We start from the raw sequence: 24,358 nt of genomic DNA on the forward strand, positions 1-24,358 counted from the left end.
TGCTTGCTGTCTGCTGATCGTGCCTTTTAGCTTCTCAAGCCAGAGTTCTGTCAGTTGGGGTGCAGAGGCCACCATTCATTTTCTTTGGCTTTGTGGCCAACCTGAAGTATCTCATAAGTTTAGAGATCATTTGCATCTTTGACAAAGTCTCAGCTCCTGGGCTTAGCTGAAAATGTTGTATACCCTTTGTTTCTGTTACCGCGACACAAACATGGCAGAAAGAACAGCTGCTGCCTAGCAAAATCCATGCGGGGTGGAAGCTTACCAAAAACCTTACCTAAGGGATTCACTTTCTGTTTTGGATTCACATCCCTGACTGGTTTTTGCTTTTTTTTTTTTTTTTTAATTTGGCTGGCATTTAACTTGGAGTGAATAAACTATTGAATGAATGAATAAAATCTGTCAAAAATAGATTTGAATACAGGCTACAAATTTTTACTGAAAATATGTAATCTTGCTAGGTGCGCCAGCACTTGAGAGGCAGGGGTGAGCAGATCTCTGTGAGTTTCAGAGCAGTCAGAGCTACATAATGAGACCCTACCTCAAAATATTTTCAAATATGAAAGAAAATAACCTTAGTCATAAAGCATAAAACCACATATAAACAATATGATCTATTCAGCATCCTGAACCTTCTAAACTTTCAGTGTTTATCATTAAACACTCCAGGGCTGAGAATATAGTACAATCAGAAAAGTGCTTATCCAGCATCTAGAACCCTTGGTTTGGCCCCCAGCACCACTTCAAGTCTGTAATCTGGAAGTTCAAGGTCATCTTTGGCTTCATGGCAAGGTCAAGGCCTGCCTGAGATACATAGAACTGCCTTCATCATAGCAATAATACAAGAGCGTAATAATAGAAGTGGCTTGTACCTTTAATTCCAGCTCTTGGAAACAGATGGCAGGTAGATAGATGAATATCTGTGAGTTTGGGGCCAGGTCGATCTTCATAGCAAGTTCCAGGCCAGCCAGGGCCACATACTGAGACCCTGTCTCACAAAAACAGAAATATCGTAAGCCTTTCTGCAGTTTAGTTTCATAGTCAATCTGTTTGAGCTACTCGTTCATATTTCATAAACTTACAAAAATAATAATCCTCAACTAATATTAGCTGTTTTAATTTTTAGAAAATAAAAAGTTATTTTTTCCCTAATCTGTATAAAGTAGTTTTAATCTCTTCTCCTTGGCTGAAAGAAAAGATATGGGGATATAAAACTGTACTAGAGCTTGACTCTCTGCAAATAGCAGCCGTAAATCAGACAATAGCAGCTGTTAGTTCTAGTGGGTAGGGTTGGCTGCCAGTTCTGTTTTAAAACAAGGGGTTAGGGATTTAGCTCAGTGGTAGGGCGCTTGCCTAGCAAGCGCAAGGCCCTGTGGTTCGGTCCTCAGCTCCAGGAAAAAAAAAAAAAGAAGAGTGTGTACTGTTTTAAAACAAGAGGCCTGTTTGGTCATAACTTAATTCTTTGGAAAACTGTGTCTTGCACTGCACTCCCTATAATCCACAATGAAAATACAGTCCTGTGGTAATCAACGAGGTTTTGTGGGCTATGTACATTAAATGAAAAATATTTTGTCAATATATCCTTTTCTGTCTTTATTTTACAGGTAATACTAATAGAATTCTTACCAAAATACCCCATATTCCGGCCCGACTGAGGAGTTTCATTCAGTCACTTCTGTGTTATCTGTCATTTCCTACCCTTAGTGCCTTGTAGATGATCTTGGAATGGAGACAGTCTCCTTCGCTGTGTTCAATTTATTCTTTACAACAGTAGACTATTCTTCTCACTCTTTTATTTGTGTTAATTTAAGAAAATTTGCACATCCTTTTTGTTATTAAATGAGGCTTGTGTTTTGCACTCTCGATTTTTAAATGCAAACATATATCCGTATTTACCGTTGACACTAAAAGACATCAGTGCTGGTGTTTAAAGAAACAAAACAAAAACCTTGTTCTGAGCATGCTGCCTTATGATTTTCATACTCACTGTTTCTAAATATGCATCATTTTTCTAGGCTATTTAATGCTCTGTAATCCCTTACTGAACACACCCAAATAAGCTTTTGGTAGCTTTTAGAAATGGTTTTACTCTGCTCTTAAAGAACATGCGATTAATAGCACTGGTTTCCTCCTGCACTTTGCTAAACTGTCACTTATGTTAGTGGATAAAATATTTAAATTCCTAAAGACTTGTAAATATTGTCTCTTTGCATAATGTAAAATGTGGTATGCCATGGTTTACAGAATGTATTATTATTATCAATGTATTGCCAACAATTCCACATAGATTTTAATATGAATGACGTTTGCAAGCATCCTTTTGAATGTAGAGACCTTTAACATGCTGTTTTGTGGCAAAGCCAAAATGAGTATGTTAAATTTCAGGTGTGGGGCAGTGTGCCCTTCCTAATAAGTGGATTAAAATTGAAATCATTACTTCAGATCTTGGGCATTGCACCTGAGACCAAGAATTTTTTTTCCATTTAATTCACTGTTCCTTTTATCCTCCCCATCTTATAGCCTCACTAGTTCTCATTTCCTTTCCCCTGTGTATCCTTTCCCTCCTTTGAAAATACACAAAATTTTGGTCTTTAAAAGTCTTGAGAGCTGGGCACATGTTGTTAATCCCAGCACTCAGAAGGCAGAGGCCAGGGATCTCGTTGAGTTTGAGGCTAGCCTAGTCTACAGTATGGGTCTAGGACAGCCAGGGCTACACAGAGAGACCCTGTCTTAAAAACAAAGTGTCTTGAGATTTTTGCCTCTCATGTGAGTTATCGAGGCCTCCATGAAAGCCATGGCTTATCCTCCTCTGAAGTTCCTGTATTCTACATTGAGAAAGAGCACAGAGAAACTCTTACCTACATAGTAAGCTAGTCAGTTGAGAAAACAGCCTTAGCCTTCTGATTGAAGATCTTTTTTAAACATTTATAAATTATTGAGGAAAGACAAGTAAAATTTAGATAAAATTGGTTTTGTTTGTAAATTGGCCACATGTTTTGATTGATACATGCATCTTTCTGGGGTTTTTTTTCCATAATTAAATTGAGTTTCATTACTACATTGGTTCTACTATAATTTGAAATTATAATATAACAAATGTTTTATAACATTAATTCAACTGCAAGTGAATGCCTGTATATGGGCAGTGACTGACATACATTCTCTCTGTCCTTCTACTCTTAGCTGCTTTTAAGTAAGCTCATCTCAGTGAACAGAGCAAATCTCATCAAGGTCGAGCCTTTTTAAGGCACTTTTAAGACTTATGCCTAATCTGAAATCCTTAGTCCTTGATGGAAAGAGGAAGGACATCCTGTTTGATAAAGTGGTTCTAATGGTTTGCACAAAACCTTTTTGAGCCACCAGATCTCTAAGTTCTAATATATTATGTATGCCTGCAAATATGTCTGCCTGCTGCAAAACTGAAGGTGTATTTTTATAGATAAGAAGGAAGCCTTTGAAAATGCATACCTAATGTCTTGTTTTATAGCTAAGGTCAGGGAAAAACATATCTATGTCTTATGTTCCAGCTAATGTCATCAAATTTATGCTTCATACTGTGATGTTTTAATACCAAAATTGATTTCCATCATAATATAGAATTTTTCATTCTCACTGGTAAAATAATTACTTGTGAATGTCAGCCCTCAGTAATCTTACATTTTGTCTGTAGCCTTAGAATTTCACCAAATCGTAATCATAGGAACTTTTTCTGCCATGTACAAATCACACTTCATTTTGTTCAAAAAGAAATCAAGAAGTGTAATGAATTGTTTCCATGAAACAAATATCAAGACAGGAATAGATTGTATCTGGAAGTGACCAAGTATAATTCAAGTTATAATAGTATTTGTGATTTAAAATATTTACCATAATATGTCAAATCAATTTGAACTACTCATAACTGTGTTATTTTATTGTTCAGTATACTGATTGATAGATCATAGTTTCTTGAAATACCAGAAAACAGTCCATTTTCTTGTTTCCTTTCTTTCTTATGTGACTGTAGTTTGAGTGGGGAAGAAGTTCCTTTTCATTGAAATTAGCCACAGCAAGTACTACGCTGACAGAGTACACTGTGGTCACTAATCCCTCCCCGATCAAACTTTTTTTCTTTTAACCTCAGGATAGAATGTAACTTGTATTTTTCTATTGGGTTAGCCAGGTATTTTGTGAAAGTTATTTTTGACTGAAAAAGAGAATAATTTTGTTGATATACAATAATCATTTATTACCATGGTAGTTTCCAAAGGAAAAAAAGTTTAAAAAAAAAAAAAAAAACATGTTTTAGGCAAAGCTTCTAAATCTCAGTAGGCTTTGAGATTTCGAGTTAAAGCCTGGCATGGTGGTTTACACCTCTAATCCCAGCATTTTGGGGGCTAAGGTAAGAGAATTGCTGTGAATTTGAAGCCAGCCTGGGCTACATGAGTTCAAAACCAGCTTGGGCTACAGGCTGTCTCAAGAAAAAAAGAAAAGAAAAGAAAGAAAATTAGTGGCTGTTATTTCTCATTCGATCCAAGATTCTGGTTTAATACATTGATCCAACTGGTCATTTTAAAGTTTGTCTAAAAGGCCAGTAACATCTATATTATTAATAAAAAAATAAGGGCAAATGTCACATGCCCTTATCTCAGTCATGTCCTCTACTCGGCTCCCATTTTACCCCATGTTAATTTAGGAAAGAGATTATTGTAACTTTAGAAATAGATGGGAAAGTGCCTTGTCTTTTTCAAAGATAATGTGGTATGTAGAAGGAAGCAGAATAAATGAATTAATAATGATTAGAAATCATTCATTTTAACTAGGCATGATAGCACTAGGTTATTATATTTCTCTTACTTAAATCCATTTATTTATCTTTTAATCATGTGGTATATTAGTGAGAAAATATCACAGAATAGAACTATTAGTCACTTAAAATTAGTGTGATTTTAATGCTAATAAGCATAGAATTTAACATGGTTCTGGAAGGACAATGGTCTTTGATCAAAGACCTACCAAAACTCGCTTAAGAATTAAATGTCCATATTTCTTATATCAACATGACCTGTAAACACCAATATCTCAGAAATGAGCTGTATTTGTGGCCAGCATTGCCATTTTAATGAGAGTTGTTGTTGCCTTTATAACGTTAGGAGAGCTCAATAGCATTTGTAAGCCTAACAACAATTAGGTATTTTCAAATGTATGAGACCTTTACAAATCATTAGCACTTTTATTTTTGCTTACAGATAAGCTGCCCCTTAAACCATTACTTGAACATGAAGACCACAGACAATATTTCGTTTGAATTTACTGTATGTCCTAGGCAAATACAGAATTTATACTCATCTGATTAATTGGAATAGCTTTCACACAGTGGAAATACTTTTTCCTAAATTGAGTGGAAGTATTTAATTCATTGAAATTAAGTCCAATTATGCCTATAGAAGTCTGCTTCTTAAAAAAAAAAAGGTCTATTTTACAACTATCAAATCACCCTTGAGTGGTGAACTGTTGGGAAATTTTTCGTGGTAAAGAATAAGTTTATTAATACTTGTTCATATACTTTGTGAGCTAAAAATAATTGAAGGATATCTCTAAGTATATCCTTCCATGTGTGAGTGTGTATGTGTATATATATGTATATATATATATATATATATATCTATGTAATTCTTATCTTGCTCCAGCTTTTCCTCTCACCTGATTCTGAGCCAGCCTTTTTATTTTGATGATGGCAACCTGAGAATATGTTCCATTTTCTGTGAATTTTGTCAAAGTCAGACTTAATGAAGAAACAATCTATCTGATATTGTAGGCCCCAGGCAAGTGGCCTAAATTCTGTGTCAGCGTTTTCCTCTGTAAAAGTAGAGGGTTGAGCCTTGAGCTGGACAGGAAATGAGAGGTTAGCTAACATTCTGTGGTTCTGAGAAGCCACAGAAGATCTTTGCAGAGTGTGGGAACGGTTATTCTCAGATCTGCACTCGGTGGAAACTCACAGTGCCTTGCACACCGTTTGAGTTCAGTTTGCTGGCTGGCTGCGAGTTGCTGTGTGTTAGTCAAAACACATGCAAAGAACCCAATGCCTGGTAGACCTTATTCCCTCTGTGCTGATAAAAGTGAATGTAGTTTCCCTAGGAAGTAAGAGCTGGGATCTCTTGTTTGCCATGTGGAATCCGGACAATGCAGTTGGTATCAGGTGTGACAAATGGTATCCACTTAGACTGTGTGAAGAGTTGCAAACTCAGTTTCACATCTGTTTCGGTGTCTCGCCACATTCCCTACTCACAAAAAGATCAATCCAAATGGACTTAGAAAATTCAGTGGAAAGGAAAATGGCATAGAGTTCAAACCCAAGTCACTTCTAGTTTAATTCTTAGCTCTGCTGCTTAATTCCTCTGTACCTCATGTCCTCATTGCTGATGTGGGGACAATAATCTGGACCTACCTCACAGGGGAATTGAGGGTCTTTTTCATGTGTCCGTGTGCTTAGAAGCTGACTAAAAGAAATATCGGATAGCATGATTATATAATTTCTACGTAGATGTGACTTTCGATCTGTGTTGTTATGTTTTCTTTCTCAGTAACATCCTACAGAGTAAGTGTTACCATTGACTTATTTTTTCCAAGTCATTTTTGTTTCTAATGCCCTATTTGTTAACCATGAGTGATTGTACTATATTAATACTTGATTTAGGGAGGAAAGCAGGTGGGTATAAACCAGTGGCCCTCAGGTTAGAGTAAATAAAAATAACAGTGGAAAGTAACCTTGAGTCTTTCTCAAGAATTATTAATTCAAACCATAACACTAATGGCCACACACATTCCTTCTACACCAGCCAAACAAGACATGGATTCACCATGCATTTTGCTTATGTTCTTTCCTGTTCTGTCTATTGCCATTGCTTACTGACACTGATTAAAGCTGTGAATGGAAGTGTGCTTGTAATTAATTAATGGAACTGAGAAAGCTGTCCTTAAGTGTACTTTAATATATACTTGAAAATGGGGAAGGAATTTAGAGATCCATATGATGAAAATGGTGGGAGCCACTTTGTAAAAGCACTAAGATTATTGGCCTCTCAACACATTGCTTCCTAGTCCCTGAATGATAGAGAGAGAGAGAGAGAGAGAGAGAGAGAGAGAGAGAGAGAGAGAGAGAGAATATAGAATTGAGTAGATTGAGCTATAAATACAGATATAATTTGCCTTCAGTTTTGATTTGTTTCAGGATTCTGGCACTGAACTGATTCAGTGGGGTATGTCCATATACACATACAGGATCGCAAATGTGCAGTGTTCTGGTGTCATGTTCTAGCATTAGTCTAACTAACAATTTCTCAGCATCTGAAAGTAGTTCTGTGTGTAAAGCCTGTATGATAATCAAGGCAATAAGTTCTCAAATGGTCCTTTTACTCCTGCTTATTTGATTTGCTTTTATCTTGGCATAATTTTCCTGCTTTTCTGTTTGTATTGTAAGCAAATAGTTGAAAATTGTTCTAATGCCTGGACTTTGGAACAAGTTACAAATGTTTGAAATTATATAATCTCCAAGCTAGTTTGCTGTCCTTGGACTAATTACATACAAGTATGAATCTACTGCAAGGACATCCAGATAGCTACAGAGCTGGCATTGTTCAAAAAACCTGATTGAAAATGAAACAACTTCTCCATTTTTGGCAGAGGATTCCTGTTGGGACAGCTTTATCAGAAGAGAATAATAGTGGCTATATCTGTCAAACCAAGAACTTTCATGCATCTTGTAGTGTTATGTAGCCTGTGGAATGAATTCCTCTTCCCCCTTGAGGCCAGGACTGACTCTCCTGGAAGAACTCAACCTATATACAGCTGTGCCAAATGAAGGCTACCTGCCTCTGAGACTCCCACTGCTGCTTCTGTCGTTGTTCACTTGTCAGATACAATTTTATTCTCAGGATGCAAATTCCAATAAAGTACAAATCTATGTTACTGAGTTGAACTGTGTGGCTTTGGGGCATACCTTCTCGATTTCCTTAGATTTTCATCATTATAATATCATTACTTAGGAGCAGATACAATAACTCAGCTGGTAAAAGTCTTGTTGCCTAGCCTGGTGACCTGAGTTTGGTCCCCAGGACCCACATGTTAGAAGGAGAGATCTAACTCCCACAAGTTGTCCTCTGATCTCACATCACACACACACACACACACACACACACACACACACACACACACACACACAAATAAATAAATAAATAAATACTTAAATGTACATTTTTCTGAGACAGGATTTCTCTGCTTAGCCCTGACTGTCCTGGAACTTGCTCTGAAGACCAGGCTAGTCTCAAACTCACAGAGATCTGCCTGCCTCTGCCTCCTAAGTGCTAGGATTAAAGAGGAAAAGAAAGGGTTTATTTAGCTTACACCTCCAGGTCACAATTTGCCATGTTGTATAATAAAGTTAATTTATATTAATTTTACACACATTTAGACCTTATGAAACCGTCATCATGATGGTGATCAACAAACATATTCTTAACCACCTTTGTTAGTAGTCTAACACCATAACTCAACAAGCCAGGTATAGTGGCACAGACCTCTAGTCCCTGAGAGCCTGAAGCAGGAAGATTATGGTCCACTCAAGGCCAGCATGGTCTACATAGCAAGTTCCAGGCCAGTTGGGGCTAATAATCAGGCCTGAAACTGATAACAATAATAAATCACTTTGTAAGGATCATTATTACTTGAGGCTTCCTTTTAATGACAATACTTTCCATTTTGCCTTTCTTCCCATTGGGTAGTATCGTATCTGATTCTATAAGTAATTTATGCCATTTATTGGCTTTGGGAACCTTCATTGTACCCGGTGTTTGACATATGGCTAAGTAGAAAGCTGTTTTTAAATGACCTTACTAAACAAATATTTAAGTAAGGAGTGTGGAAATATGAAGGCATTTAGCAAGTCCTGAGTCTTGACCAGCAAGTGATTCCTTATTAGCGTCTTTTACTTAAATTGAATTCAGGTGGTAAATATCCAGTCATACTAGATTTTTTTTTAAAAATGCCTCTGCAACATTCATCAAAAATAGCAAAGTAAGGGTTAGAAAGATGGCTCAGCAGTTCAGAGCTCAGCTTTCCAACATCCACAGGCACACATGAACTCTCAAAAGTATACACAGAACATGAAAATAAATAGGTCTAGTTCTGTCGATGGCAGTTGTTGACAATGACAGCTGCTATATGAAAAACTGAGCAGTGGTGGCCCATGCCTTTAATCCCAGCACTCAGCAGGCAGACCTCTGAGTTTGGGGCCAGCCTGGTCTACAGAGTGAGTTCCAGTCCAGCCAGAGCTACACAGAGAAACCCTGTCTCAAAAAACAAAAAAACAACGAAAACGCATACAGTTTATAACACATAGAAATAAATGCATTGGAAACATCTAGAAAAATCGGTGTGAATGACTTCCAAGGGCTTATGTCCAGCTCACAATAAAACGGAACCCTAAAATAATAGAGCCCAACTGATTAAAACTTGCCCAGGAACCCCAAGCTGGTGGAGGAAGAGACTTCCGACTGTTCCAACAGCTTACCTCATGGTCACTTTAACACATGCATATCTGCTGCTTTCTGTTCAACTTTTCTATTAAAGTTTAATGCTGCTGTTAGGTAGATAGGGGTTAGTAGCCTTGACGTTATTGAGGATGGACCTTTCTGGCATAGTCAGCTTTTCACCTGTACTCCCACTACCTGACCCTCACAATTTACAACTATCCTCCTTACAACTTAAAGTTCCTTCGCACAGGTGGAGATTTCCTTTAAGTGAAAGCTAAACTTCCTGCAGGTGGAAAGAATGGATTCTGAGCCCTGCCTCTGGCTAAAAACATTCCGTTCCCAGCCCCCACATCAAATGCCTCCCACCTGTAACTCAAGGTGCAGGAGATCCAACACTCTCTAGTCTCCATGGGCGCCGCAGGTATGGTGTGCACATAAATTTACACAGCTACTCAAGAAGTCAATAATTTAAAAAAAAAAGTTAATCCATGTGGACCTAGAGAACATCCCACAAGTTCTTGTCAACCTGCATTACTACTGAACATACCATCTTGCCTTAGACCCTAACTCAGAAAGCAGGGCTTCCTGTTCCTCTTTCCTCTCCCTCCTCCTGGCAACCGCTGAGATTAACAGCTTGCCTTCTCTGCATTTTTGCTTATCTGTTTTTTTTTTTTCAAACTGTAGTAAAATGGTCCATGAAGCTAGTCTGTAGGGATTTTATTGTTTGTTGTTGTTTAAATTTTTGTTTTTTTAGTCTGTCCTTTTGGGGGAAAGAGGTGGAAGGAACACTGACTCACTATATACCTTTGCATGGCCCGAAACTCCCTATGTAGACCAGGCTGGCCTCACAAAGATCCACCTACCTACCTCTGGCTCCCAAGTGCTGGGATTCAAGGCATGCACCACCATGCCTGGCTGCGAATCTTTTATTAAATTCTTCTATTAACAAGATTGAGTCCATACTGAGAACCCTGAATTTCCACATGACACTGCTACAAAGAAGAGACAATGAGTCTTTCTTTCCCTGCCTTGTCCAAATTACCTATTTCCATTCTCAATTCCTTTAGAAATACAGAGAAAAAGTAACAGCCTATGTTTTTTGTTTTGATTTGTTTTGGGGTTTTTTTATTCTTGTTGCTGTTGGTGGTGGTGGTGGTTTTTTTGTTTTTTGTTTTTTGGGGGGGATTGTTTTTTTCTGTTTTTGTTTTGTTTTGGGGGTTTTGGGGGAGTTGGTTTTTTTTTTTTTTTTTGGTTTTGATTTGGGGCGTTTTGTTTTGTTTTTACTTCTTTTAAAGGTGACCAGACCACAGCCTCACACGCAGGTAGCCTGAAACCCAGCAGGTTAGCTCCAAACTCACAACCCCCAACTTGCTTGGATCACAGGCATGCACCATGCCACTATGCCTGAGGCAGCCATTTTATGTGCCTGGGTGCTGGGTCACAATAAAGCAAAATGCTTTCAGTCCATAAAAATCCTTAACATCTTCGCTGTTTCAGTATTGCTCAAAAGTCCAGTCCAAAGTCTCCTATTTGAGTCGGTGGCCTTTCTCCCCCCATGTTTGGGATTAACACTAATCTTTTTTTTTAAATATAAGATTTATTCATTTATTATATATAAGTACACTGTAGCTGTCTTCAGATACACCAGAAGAGGGCATCGGATCTCTTTACAGATGGTTGTGAGCCACCATGTGGTTGCTGGGAATTGAACTCAGGATCTCTGGAAGAGTAGTCGGGTGCTCTTAACCGCTGAGCCATCTCTCCAGCCCATGATTAACACTAATCTTAAACCTTTCTTTCCCTGGTTTTCCTTTTTGGAACAGGAATCCTTACTGTGCCATTGTGCCTCCCTGCTCCTAAGGCAGGGTTGGAAAGGACAGCATTGGCTACAAGCTTTTTACAGTTTAGGGGTACAGGGTTTCCAAACAAGGGATTTGGAGGACAAAATAGGCAGGATTACAGGAACAGAACATAAGCCTAGCAAGTTAGTCCCTTGAACAGACAAGGTTGCAAGGTAGGCAGAACACGGAGTCATTACAAGGTAGTTATAGGTAGTCATATAACTGTTTGAAACAAAGTTAGGGTTGCAAGATGGTTATAACCTTTTGAAACAGACATGATTGCCAATCCTGGGAGAGGCATTACAGAACCTTTGTAGTTAAGGTTGTAGATGGGGCATAGCCTAATCCTTAAGAAACAGAGGTTTAATGTAAACTTGAATGAAGTTTGTCTTTACTCTAAAATGGCTTCTAAGCCTGAGATAGAGGCAGACTGGTTCTTTGCTTACAACTCAGGTCACAATCCATCACTGAGGGAAGTCAGAGCAGGGTACTGAGGCAGGAACTGAAGCAAAAGCCTTGGAGGCTGCTTAGTGGTTTGCTCGGCTTACTTTCTTATCCACTCTGAGAGTACCTGCAGGAGTGACACTGACCACAGGGAGCTGGGCCCTCTTTTTTATTCACTTTACATCCCCATTCACTGCCCCTCTCCTGGTCACTCCCTCCCACAATCCTTCCCCTATTCCCCCTTCTCCTCTGAGCTGGTGGGAGCCTCCCTGGGTATCCTCCCACTCTGGCACATCAAGTCTCGGCGAAGCTAGATTCAGTCTCCCACTGAAGCCAGACAAGGCAGCCTAGCTAGAAGAACATATCCTACAGATAGGGAACAGCTTTCAGGAAAAGCCCTGCTCCAGTTGTTCAGGAACCACTTGATGACCAAGCTGCACATCTGCTACATATGAACAGAAGGCATAGGTCCAGCCCATTCTTTGGTTGGCGGTTCAGACTCTCAGAGCCCCAAGGGTCCAGATTAGTTGACTCTGTTGGCTTCCTGTGGAGTTCCTAACCCCTTAGGGGCTGCAATCCTTCCTCCTATTCTTCCATAAAAGTCCCCAAATTCCATTCACTGTTTGGCTGTGGGTCTCTGCGTCTGTCTGAGTCAGCTGCTGGGTGGAGCCTCTCAGAGGACAGCCATGCTAGACTCCTGTGTGCAAGCATAACGGAATATCACTCATAGTGTCAGGAATTAGTGCCTGCTCATGGGATGGGTCTCAAATTGGGCCAGTTATTGTTTGGCCACTCCCTCATTTGCATCTTTGTCCCTGCATTTCTTTCTTTTTTTCTTTTTTTTCTTTTTCTTTTTTTTTTCCGGAGCTGGGGACCGAACCCAGGACCTTGCGCTTGCTAGGCAAGCGCTCTACCACTGAGCTAAATCCCCAACCCCTGTCCCTGCATTTCTTATAGACAGGACACATTTTGGGTCGAAAGGTTTGTGGGTGGGTTGGTGTCCCTATCACTCCACCAGGGTTCTTGCCTGGTACTCTAACCCCAGTGCTGAGTCATAGCTAAGGCCACCCCCATTGATCTTGAGTGCCTTCCTTATCCCTGGTCTCTGTCATGCTCTAGAGATTCGCCCCCACCTCCCCACCCCGTCAGTTGCAGATTTCGATTCATTCTCATGGCCATCTGTCCCCTCTCCTGTCCCTCCCCACGCCTGATCCTGAACAACCCCCATTCCCTCCCTATCTCCTCTCCCTCCCAGTCCCCTCCCTCCATCTGCCTCTTCTCACTGTTTTATTCCCCCTGCTAAGTGAGGTTCAAGCTTCTTCACTTGTGTGTTCCCTCTTGTTTAGCTTCTTTGACAAAAGACTAACAAGGATATTAGGCATCCTTACATAGTGATAGACTAGACTGAGGCCTTTGTGAAAACCAATGTTGAAGCCTTGTTTTTCTGTTTACTAGCTGTGGTGTATTAGGCAGTGTGAACTTCTATTTCTTTACTGTCAAGTGAACAGTTTCACAACTTGTCTTCCCAGGTCCTCATTTTGAAGCTCACATTATTTAACATTGTCAGGGCTACATTGTGCATCTTTACCAGTTCCTTAAGTGCCCTATATGCAAAGCTCATCTGTTTACCTGAAGCACTCCACCATTAAGGGAATCAGAATGGTCTTCTTGCTTCCCCTTGATGATACCCTGAATCTTAGTCACATAGTGTGCAACTATCAAATCTGTGCAGACAGATAGAACTCTGTGACCATAGGATGCCCTGGGGACTCAGACAGGAACTATGTTGGAAAATGAAGTATATATGACCTTAGTAGACTGTTCTCTGACAGGATCTGGCATTGTCTTGCATCTATGAATTGATATAGCCCTTGTAAGTAGAAATACTTCTGGCATGTCCACATCCAGTAACATTGTCTGTTCCTTCTTTTGTTGCCTAATTAGCAATCGTGTGTGGTATATGATATTTCTGTAAATGTGTTTCCTATAATAACCATCCAGATTTTTTTTTCTTTTTTTTTCAGAGCTGGGGACCAAACCCAGGGCCTTGCACTTGCTAGGCAAGCGCTCTACCACTGAGCTAAATCCCCAACCCCTAGATTTTTTAAAAGTATAGTACACATTGGGAATGTTATTCAAGTGTCTCCATAAAAAGTGCATTTGTCAATCCACAATCTCAATTTTTTTATTTTACTTTTTTAAAACCTTTTCCCATGTATAGAACAGAGAGTCACCTATGCATTCTTTTTTTTAAAGATTTATTTATTTATTTTATGTGTATGAGTGCACTGTAGCTATCTTCAGATACACCAGAAGAGAACATCAGATCCCATTACAGATGGTTGTGAGCCACCATATGGTTGCTGGGATTGAACTCAGGACCTCTGGAAGAGCAGTCAGTGCTCTTAACCACTGAGCCGTCTCTCCAGCCCCTCAATTTTTTTTATTGAGAAAGTAGAAAACACTCCTGTTTTACCACCACAACTAAAATATTATGGTATCATGAGAAGAGGAAAAACCATGTTATAGATTCCTCTGTCTATATTATTATAGGATTGAAGATAACATAGTAGATTTTAATCAAGCTAAGTTATCAGCAGTTGGATTAAGACTAGGTTAATTAAATTTAAAGACTTCCCAAACAGGAGCAGGGCTCCCAGGTGTGGCATGTGACAAGAAGAGTGCTTAAGATCACAAAAGCCACCCTGCCAAGGTATTTTATTTATAGTTATTAGGAGGTGGGTACACAGCACACCGAGGACATGCTTTGGAATACCATTTGCTTACATGCCTTTCAGTTTCTTAGACCTCAGCTCAGTCACATTTTACATACCTGTACATTCCAGAGCTTTCTGGTTTCTCTCCAAAACGCACACTCTCCAAAAGCTTGAGTTTTATAAGTAGGCATAGAAATCTCTAACTTGAAGATAAGGAACTCCTTCCTGAGAGGGAAAATGAGCTTCCCAACTGCTTGCTTTGTCTTAAAGCTTACTTCATCCTCTTGGAGGCTGATTACTTTTTTTAAAGATTTATTTATTATATATAAGTACACTGTTGCTGTCTTCAGACACCAGAAGAGGGTATTAGATCCCATTACAGATGGTTGTAAGCCACCATGTGGTTGTTGGGAATTGAACTCAGGACCTCTGGAAGAGCAGACAGTGCTCTTAACCACTGAGCCATCTCTCCAGCCCTTGGAAGCTGATTCTAAGCTGTCCATTCTCTATCCTCCCCACTTTCTGGACTCTGAAGCTCTGACAGTCACAAAGCAGCCATGTGTTTAGCACAGTAGTTAAAGCATTTGAGCTGCAGTAAAATTTAGAGTTCATCTATGCCCACTTTCACGTTGGGTAACCCAGGAGGTTAAGACTTAGGTAAACCAAACTGCCCAGTGCAAAACATAAGTCAAATGTCCACTAATATTTTTAAGATTTATTTTTATTTATGAATGCGTGTGTGTCTGCATATGGACAGTGCAAGGCTCAACATGGTACTGGGAGGACAACTCTAGTCCTTTGGAAGAGTGGCAAGTGTTCTTAGCCACTAAGCCATCTCTCAAAGCTTAGGTAAATCAACTTGTCTAGTGCTAAAAACGAATTAAATGACCACTAATCTTTAATATAAGCTAAATGACCACTAAGCTTTTAATATAAACTAAATGACCACTAAACTTTTAATATAATGTTTTCATCAATTATTTGAAATTTTTATATAGGGTTCTTTGCTCATACTACTCCCTACTCCTCTCTCAACTCCTCCCAGATCTAATCTTAACCTCATTATCCCTTCCCAACCTTGAGTCCTCTTTTTAATAGACAGACGACAGACTATGCTGCCCAAAAGTTCCTGGATGTGGGCCCATTCGTTGCAACTACCAAGGGTCATACTCTTAAAGAAAGTTGAATTTCCCTCTGCCAACAGCTGCTATCAACTGTCAATATCTCCTTAGGTAAGGGTAGTAGAGTGGGGATTCAGAACCCCTCTTCCTCCTACCACTAATACTTTAAATACCTATCAACAGGCCTTGAACTGGCCAGTTAGCTGCTTTGCTCTTCTTTGCCTGTCTCCACTTGCCCAACATCTTTGCCAAGAAATCTGACTTGTTTCAGACTTTGGGGGCTCTAACATTGACATGACTGAAATTCAGATCCAATAAGGTAAAGCTCATATCACTGGTCGAATTTCGATCATTTTCCAGCCAAAGAAAGCCATAGAAGCAAGAGACCACCACCACAGGGAAAAGAAGAAATTGGGAAACTAGCATGTGTGTTTTCAAAACTGACTTACCAATGAGTAGAAAGAGATCTTGGATATTTCTCAGTTCCTTATACAGAACCTGGAAGTTGAAAGGACTGCAGAGTTTCAGCAAAAGGGTTGAGAAATGACAAAATGCATGTAGTGCCACTAGGTGAGCTGACTGCTGCTCTTGCTTTTGAAGCTTTTGAGATCTTATACAAGATTGCAGGACTACAGAGATATGAACTAGAATACATGTTTCTTTTTGAAAGGAGGGTATGGTGACACAGGACTTTAATCCCAGCACTAAGGAGGCAAAGGCACATAGATCTCTGAGAGTTTCAGGATAGCCTGGTATACACAACGCGTTCCAGAACAGCAAGATGGATCAGATGGGGAGATCTCATCTCAGAAGGGGGTGGGGGGGGGGGAGATTACATAGAAAGTAAATTGCAAATTAAGAGCTTTTGTGAAGGTAAAGTTGTGAGCCATGTGATGAATAACAGGAAGTAAAATGGAAAGCCAGTAAAAAACAAAAATATCCTGTTATTTAGCCTCCCTCTTCCTGCTTTTTCTCTTGATCCTTTTCCGTAATCTTTATTCATTCTTTGTGATTTCCACTTCATGCACCCCAATCCCACTCATCTCTCTGTCCCTCCCTATCAACCCCCAACTCTTGCAACCTCCCTTGACCCCCCAAAAAAACAAAAAGTAACTTTTAAAGACTTAATTATTTTATATATGTGAGTACACTGTCAATGTCTTCAGACACACCAGAAGAGGGCATCAGATGCCATTACAGATGGTTGTGAGCCACCATGTGGTTGCTGGGAATTGAACTCAGGACCTCTGGAAGAGCAGTCAGTGCTCTTAACCGAGTCATCTCTGCTTGCTATGGAAACTACAGTGTACACCACACTACACACTTTTGCCCTTAACATCTTAACATCCCGCACATCTTAACTTACAAATGTTCGGGGCCTCTGGCTTCTGCTACACTATCAATACCAGACCCTCACAGAGACTTCTCTAGGATATCCTGCTGTTGCCCGGTGTCACAAAGACTATGCAGTTTTGGTTCTGCAAAACTAGCCCCTTCATGCGCTCCAGCAGATCATAGATGGGGTAGGTGTTGGCGTGGGTTAACTTAAAGCCCTGGATCTGGGTCTGAGTGGGAGCTGAATTGGTCATCTCACTGCCAAGTGCCTTGGTGAGCAGAGGGCTGAGCCAGCTCTCCCAGGTGCCTCAGCGAGCAAGGGGCGAGGCCAGCCCTCCTGCACTGCCCCACCCTGGGGCAGGGCCACTTCTCCCAGGTGCCTCTGCGAGCAAGGGGCGGGGTCAGCCCTCCTGCACTGCCCCACCCTGGGGCGGAGCCAGCCTCCCAGGTGCCTCTGGGAGCAAGGGGCGGGGCCAGCCCTCCTGCACTGTCCCACATTGGGGCGGGTCTAGCTCTCCCAGGTGCCTCTGCGAGAAAGGGGCAGGGTCAGCCCTCCTGCACTGCCCCACATTGGGGCGGAGCCAGCTCTCCCAGGTGCCTCTGTGAGCAAGGGGCGGGGTCAGCCTCCTGCTCTGCCCCACCCTGGGGCAGGGCCACTTCTCCCAGGTGCCTCTGCGAGCAAGGGGCAGGGTCAGCCCTCCTGCACTGTCCCACATAGGGGCGGGTCCAGCTCTCCCAGGTGCCTCTGGGAGCAAGGGGCGGGGCCAGCCCTCCTGCACTGTCCCACATTGGGGCGGGTCCAGCTCTCCCAGGTGCCTCTGCGAGCAAGGGGCGGGCCATCCCTCCTGCACTGCCCCACCCTGGGGCGGAGCCAGCTCTCCCAGGTGCCTCTGCGAGCAAGGGGCGGGGCCAGCCCTCCTGCACTGTCCCACATTGGGGCGGGTCCAGCTCTCCCAGGTGCCTCTGGGAGCAAGGGGCGGGGCCAGCCCTCCTGCACTGTCCCACATTGGGGCGGAGCCAGCTCTCCCAGGTGCCTCTGCGAGCAAGGGGCGGGGCCAGCCCTGCACTGCCCCACCCTGGGGCGGAGCCAGCTCTCCCAGGTGCCTCTGTGAGCAAGGGGCGGGGTCAGCCCTCCTGCACTGCCCCACATTGGGGCGGGTCCAGCTCTCCCAGGTGCCTCTGCGAGCAAGGGGCGGGGCCAGCCCTCCTGCGCTGCCCCACCCTGGGGCGGAGCCAGCTCTCCCAGGTGCCTCTGCGAGCAAGGGGCGGGGCCAGCCCTGCACTGCCCCACCCTGGGGCGGAGCCAGCTCTCCCAGGTGCCTCTGTGAGCAAGGGGCGGGGTCAGCCCTCCTGCACTGCCCCACATTGGGGCGGGTCCAGCTCCCCCAGGTGCCTCTGGGAGCAAGGGGCGGGGCCAGCCCTCCTGCATTGCCCCACCCTGGGGCGGAGCCAGCTCTCCCAGGTGCCTCTGCGAGCAAGGGGCGGGGCCAGCCCTCCTGCACTGCCCCACCCTGGGGCGGAGCCAGCTCTCCCAGGTGCCTCTGCGAGCAAGGGGCGGGGATAGTTTTCCCGCGCTCAGGCCATTAGGGCCGGCTCTCCCGGCAGTACCCAGACAAGGGGCGGTGCCAGCCCTCCTGCACTGACCCCACTGAGGCGAGGCAAGTTCTCCCTAGTGCCTCAGCGAGCAAGGGGCTAGATAGAGCCCTCAAACACCATTTCCTCAGATGGCATCGCAGACTATGGATGCCCGTGTGGCCATTGGTGATAACATGGGCCATGGTCATTGACACTGATGCCTGCTACAATAGGGCCACAGAAGCTGACATGGCCCTTGACGACAGGTCAGGCCCAGACATCATCATGGCCTCAGTGGCTGTGCAGGCCTCTCAGATCAGGCTGTTCCTCATTATCCCACCTCTCTTCATAGTGCACAAACTGCCCTGCTTCTCCTCTTCCATCTTTTCACCACATACTTGCTCACTGTAGTAGTGTTTACCCAAGTCCTCAAGGGCAGGCCTGTGGGCTCTAGTTATCTTCCACCCTGGTCCTTCCCCCCCCTCCCCCGGAGCTGGGGACCGAACCCAGGGCCTTGCTAGGCAAGCCCTCTACCACTGAGCTAAATCCCCAACCCTCCACCCTGGTCCTAAGTCTCATATATCCCAGGCTGGCCTTGAACTCACTATATAGCTGGATTTCTGATCCTCCTGCCTCTACTCTAGCTGGGATTACAGGTGTTACACTATCAAAGCCAGTATTGGCAAAGTTGATTTATGTAAGCTTAGTTTCCCAGGTTATTAAATGTAAGAGTGGGTCTAAATGAGCAAGCACTCTACCAACCCCACTTCTACCATTTCTTCTAGCCTCTAATCTGTCCCCAAAGCTTCTTTTGTGAGTCTTCTCGAACATAGTTTATCTTTAAAACTGCCTTTCCTCAAAAAGCCAACTGATAGATTCCCATACAGTTCATTGTTTTCATCCCCAACTTGTGAGATCTAATTGGGGAAAGTAATAAACTTTGGTATTTGAGACCTATCCCAAAACAGAATCTCTATAATGTGATCAGACATCTGTGTTTTTAGCCCTCCCCCAGTTCCCACTCGGGCCAGGTAATTCTGATGTACAGGTTAACTGATTTTTTTTTCCCAACATCCCGATGTGCTAGGTGAGAAAACTAAGTGATGCCTAGAGAGAGAGTAGAGTTCAAACCTAGAATGACAATATCTGTAGTGAATGAAGTAGGATCAGAATCCCTTAGCCCGTTTGTGTCAATCTAATTTGTGCTGTTATAACTGTTAACACAAAAATACCACTCTCATCTCAAAGAGGATAAAGACACAGCTTATTCTGCAGCCAAGTATAAGTGATTGCAGCCCAGGAAGAAAAAAGTCACAAATCAACGCACTTTCTAAACACACTGGTGGAGATGACAGGTTACAGGCAAATGGAGAAATCTCAGTTTATAAGCCTCAAATGTTATTTGATGTTTGGGTTCATGGAAATTGGGGCTTTGTTAAGTTAATACATTCCAAATGGGTTTTTATCTGATAGTCACAAAGATCAGAAACTGAGGCGGGTAAGAAATAACTATTAAGGAATATATATATATATATTCCTTAATATATATAATATATTAATTATATATATTAACTATAGATATATTGGGCTGGAGAGCTGGGTTAGTATTTAAAAGTCCTGAATTTTAGAGGAGCCAGCTTCCATTCCCAGCACCCACCTGGTGGCTCACAGCCAACTGTAACTCCAGTTCCAGGGGATCTGGTGTTTTCTTCTGACCTCCTCAAGCACCAAACAGTCATATGGTACACAGACATACATGAAGGCAAAATACATAAAATAAAATGAATAAATCTAATTTTTAAAGAACAGTTTTTACGGAGGCTAAACGGAGCCCAAAATAACCAAATTAAGCTATGGACCAACAGCATTCCAACTTCTCCATAATCTTTGAAATTCTAATCAGTTAATCAGCCTTGAAGAAGTTTCAATGGAAGATGCAGTTTCTTTCTCGTAACTTCCATTCATAGTTCCTCCTATAGGTCTAGCATCACATTTTGTGCATGTGGGGGGCAAGTAATAATATTCCACTATGAAGAATCATATATGAGTCTAAGAAGCAGTTAAGAAGATAGTTTTTGAGAGAGAGGAATAGTTGAAAAAGCCATTAAGGAAGGTACTCCTGGATAATGTTATGAAACCCTGCTGGCCAATAAGATCCCAGTCTGATTTTTTTAAAATTCTCTGTACTTGACATAACATGAGATATGTGATGAAAATAATATACCTACAATCAATATAATCAAGAATACTGCCTAGCCTAACAAAATAAAGGCAGCAGATGAGCGAAATAGTTATCTATTTTATTATTTATTTAATTAAATTTATTTATTGGTTGATTGATTGATTTATTTTAGTTTCTGAGACAGGGCCTCACTCTGTATCCCTGGCTGGCCTGCAATTCCCAGTGTAAACAAAACTGGCCTTCAACTCATGGAAATCCACCTGCCTCTGCCTCCTCTGAATATGGGGATTGAAGGTATGTGTCATCACACCTGGTGAAAACAGGCATTTTAAACAGCCAAGATTTACATATATTTTACAAACTAGATTGTGTTATGTGTACTATTCCTGGAGAGATATGAACAAGCTTCTACTCACTCCAGATAGGGAACAACCACAGACCAAAGTATGGATACTACCTAAATCCAACTTGGTGACCAATGAGTTTTATTGTGATTAATTACAGAAATATGGGTGAGGAACAGTTACACTACAGAAGAAGTTACATAAGCATACAGTATTTTAATTTCTTTTCCCATATACCATATTTTAATAATAATGGCGATATAAATAAAAGGTCAAGACCTGTTAGGAATCATCATTTTGCCTTACAGACATAGACACGTCTTATCTTTTTGTCTTAGTAGATAGGAGAAAGATTCTAGTAGGAATGATTATGACATTTCCCAGTTCCTTTTTTAAAGCAAAATATGCATTTAACAAATTTTTGTAACCCCACCTAATTATACTCTAAGACACCTTAAATACTCATTGTATTTGATTTTATCAAACATTTGAGCATGGCATATAGGACCTTTTAGAGTGCTTAATTCATTGTTTCTTTTTAACATTTACTTATTTAGTTTATGTATATAAGTACACTGTAGCTGTGTTCAGACACACCAGAAGAGGGCATCAGATCCCATTACAGATGGTTATGAGCCACCATGTGGTTGCTGGGAATTGAACTCAGGACCTCTGGAAGAGCAATCAGAGCTCTTAACCACTGAGCCATCTCTCCAGCCCCATTAATACACTTTTTAAAAAATATCTCTATCATTTGAAGCTAGATGTGTCCATTCCTAATGTATTTGGTGGGAAGAAGCAGTTCTTCCACTGGGTCTTGGATTTGTCCAGCACATTATATAAGAAACATCATGAGGCTCAAGACACTGGATGATCAATCCTTGTGAGTGTCTTGTTAGGTGAGCCAGTAAAGTTCCATTCAACCCACTATCACAGTATAGATGAATTTCAGGGATTTTTGTGGTCGATGCTAGTCACCTCACCAAAGACTAAGTAAATCTTTGGCCAGGAAAACATAAGCAAAGTGTTCTGGTTTCATTCTGTTGCTATGACAACTATCATAACCAAAGAAGCAACTTAGAAGAAGAAAGGGTTTATTTGGCTTAGACTTTCGGGTTACAGTCTATTACTGAGGGATATCAGAGTAAGAATTCAAGCAGGAACTTGAAGCAAAATCCATGGAGGAATGCCGCTTACTGGCTCACTCACAAACTCATGCTCAGATAGCTTTCTTATATAGCCTAGGACCACCTGTCCATGGTTAGAGCAGGCCACAATGGGCTGGGCTTTCCTGCATCAGTAATAACAATCAAGATAATTCCAGATAGACATATCCACAGGCCAATCTGATCTGGACAGTCCTTCAGTTGAAAATCCCTTCTTAGGTGGGTTGGGGATTTAGCTCAGCGGTAGAGCGCTTGCCTAGCGAGCACAAGGCCCTGGGTTCGGTCCCCAGCTCCGAAAAACAAAACAAAACAAAAAAAAAATCCCTTCTTAGTTGACTCTAGGCTGTATCAAGTTGACCGTTAAAGATGACTAAGAGACTGTTCCTTGTCAACTTGACATGTGAACCTAACTCTTTTGTTTGTTTGTTTTTGAGACAGATTTTCTCTATAAAGCCTTGGATGGCCTGGAACTTGCTAGCTATGTAGACTACTCTGGCCTCAAACTTACAGACAACCACTTGTCTCTGCCTTCCAAGCACTAGTATTAACCATGTACACCACTATGTCTAGCTCAAATATATCCCTTTTAAACTGTAACTCTCTATTCCTTTGTTCCAAAGAATTCATGTTAATACTGTATATAAAATACAGTCCAATTTTTTAAAATCCCACATTCTTTTTTTTTAATCCAGCATTTACTGTGCAGTGGGGCACACATCTGTAATCCTAACACTCAGGAGGCAGAGGCAGAGGCAGGAGAATCTCTATGAGTTCTAGGCCTGGTCTACAGGGTGAGTTTCAGGACAGCCAGGGCTACACAGATAAACCCTGTCTTGAATAAAACAAAAAAGAAAGAAAAAGAAAACAAAGGACCTATAGAGATGGCTCAGTGGATAAGAACACTGGTTGTTCTTCCAAAGGACATGGGTTCAATTCCCAGCACCCACATGACAGTTCACAACTGTCTGTAATTCCAGTTCCAGGGTATCTGAAACCTTCACAAAGACATACTTGCAAGCAAAGCACCAATATAAATTTTAAAAATCAAAACAAAATAAACTAAACCAAAATCTAGCAGTATAGATCTAAATCCTGTAGCCCAATGAGACTCGATTTGAGACTCGATCATTGTGTAGTCTTTTGGTTCTAAGAGGCTTGGTAAGTACTTAGGTACTAGAAATTGGACAGTTCCCTGACAGCAGACACACAGGCAAAGAGGCCACAGAGATCAATTATAAAGATGGCAAATTTCCAGCTTTTTCCACACCCTCCCCAATCTAAGACAAAGACCTGATAGACTTTTTCTCCTGATAGCAGGGGCTCCTTTTTTACTAACTGGACCAGACTGGTCAAATATCTTCAAGGATAGTCTTTAATATGTTCATTAAACTCTGGGCCTATTAGCTCCTCTTTCTTTGTCTAAGTTGAACAACTCAAAAACTGGGGCGGGAGACCTACCCTAAATTATCATAAATGCATGTTTATCTGAGACTGTGGCCAGAGACCCCATCTCAGGTCACTTAAAACTCCCAGCCCAGATTAAAAAAATAATGAATTTGAATTTCCAAATTCCTTCTCTGCCCTACAGGGACTCTTTTCATGTGTGCCTCCCTCCACCACCACCACCTCTGTCTCTGTCTCTGTCTGTCTTTCTCTGTGTCTCTGTCTCTCTCTCTGTCTCTCTGTCTCTGTCTCTATCTCTCTTGTGTGTGTGAGTGTGTGTCTGTGTGTGAGTGCGTGTATGTCTGTGTGTGTGACTGTGTGTGTGTCTGTGTGTGTTTATGAGTGTGTGTCTGTGTGTGTATGAGTGTGTGTCTGTGTGAGTGTGTGTGTGTGTGCACTTCTTCAGTTATAGTTAATAAAGTGTGCTAAATGTTGTTGCCTGATGTATCTGAGTCCCTTTTTGTGCCTTTCAATTCTTTAATTGATGGAGAAAATGAACACAGTCAAGACCCCAAGACAGTAATGGTGTCTTAAATTCTCCAGCTGTTCTATCCACAGCACACACAGCCTATCTTAGGGGCTTAGGCTAGCTCCACTTCACACCTGCCACTGCCCTGGACTAAGGTAAGTGCTCATTGTGTTTCTGCACATAAGGACTAGGCTAGATAAAAACAAGAACTC

At 41.7% G+C, this 24,358-nt stretch overlaps 1 protein-coding gene across 1 annotated transcript in view; it reads left to right on the plus strand.

Annotated features, from left to right (window-relative positions):
* Positions 1-7,951, plus strand: part of Chic1 (cysteine-rich hydrophobic domain 1) — a 44,067-nt gene extending 36,116 nt beyond the window's left edge. The window contains exon 6 of the mRNA NM_001401184.1: positions 1,605-7,951. Coding sequence (NP_001388113.1) covers positions 1,605-1,655 — 51 coding nt within the window. The 3' untranslated portion in view covers positions 1,656-7,951. The remainder of the gene's footprint in view (positions 1-1,604) is intronic.
* Positions 7,952-24,358: the final 16,407 nt, after the last annotated feature.

This window comes from Rattus norvegicus, chromosome X (assembly GCF_021556685.1).
Source record: "Rattus norvegicus strain SHRSP/BbbUtx chromosome X, alternate assembly SHRSP_T2T, whole genome shotgun sequence".
NCBI lineage: Eukaryota > Metazoa > Chordata > Mammalia > Rodentia > Muridae > Rattus > Rattus norvegicus.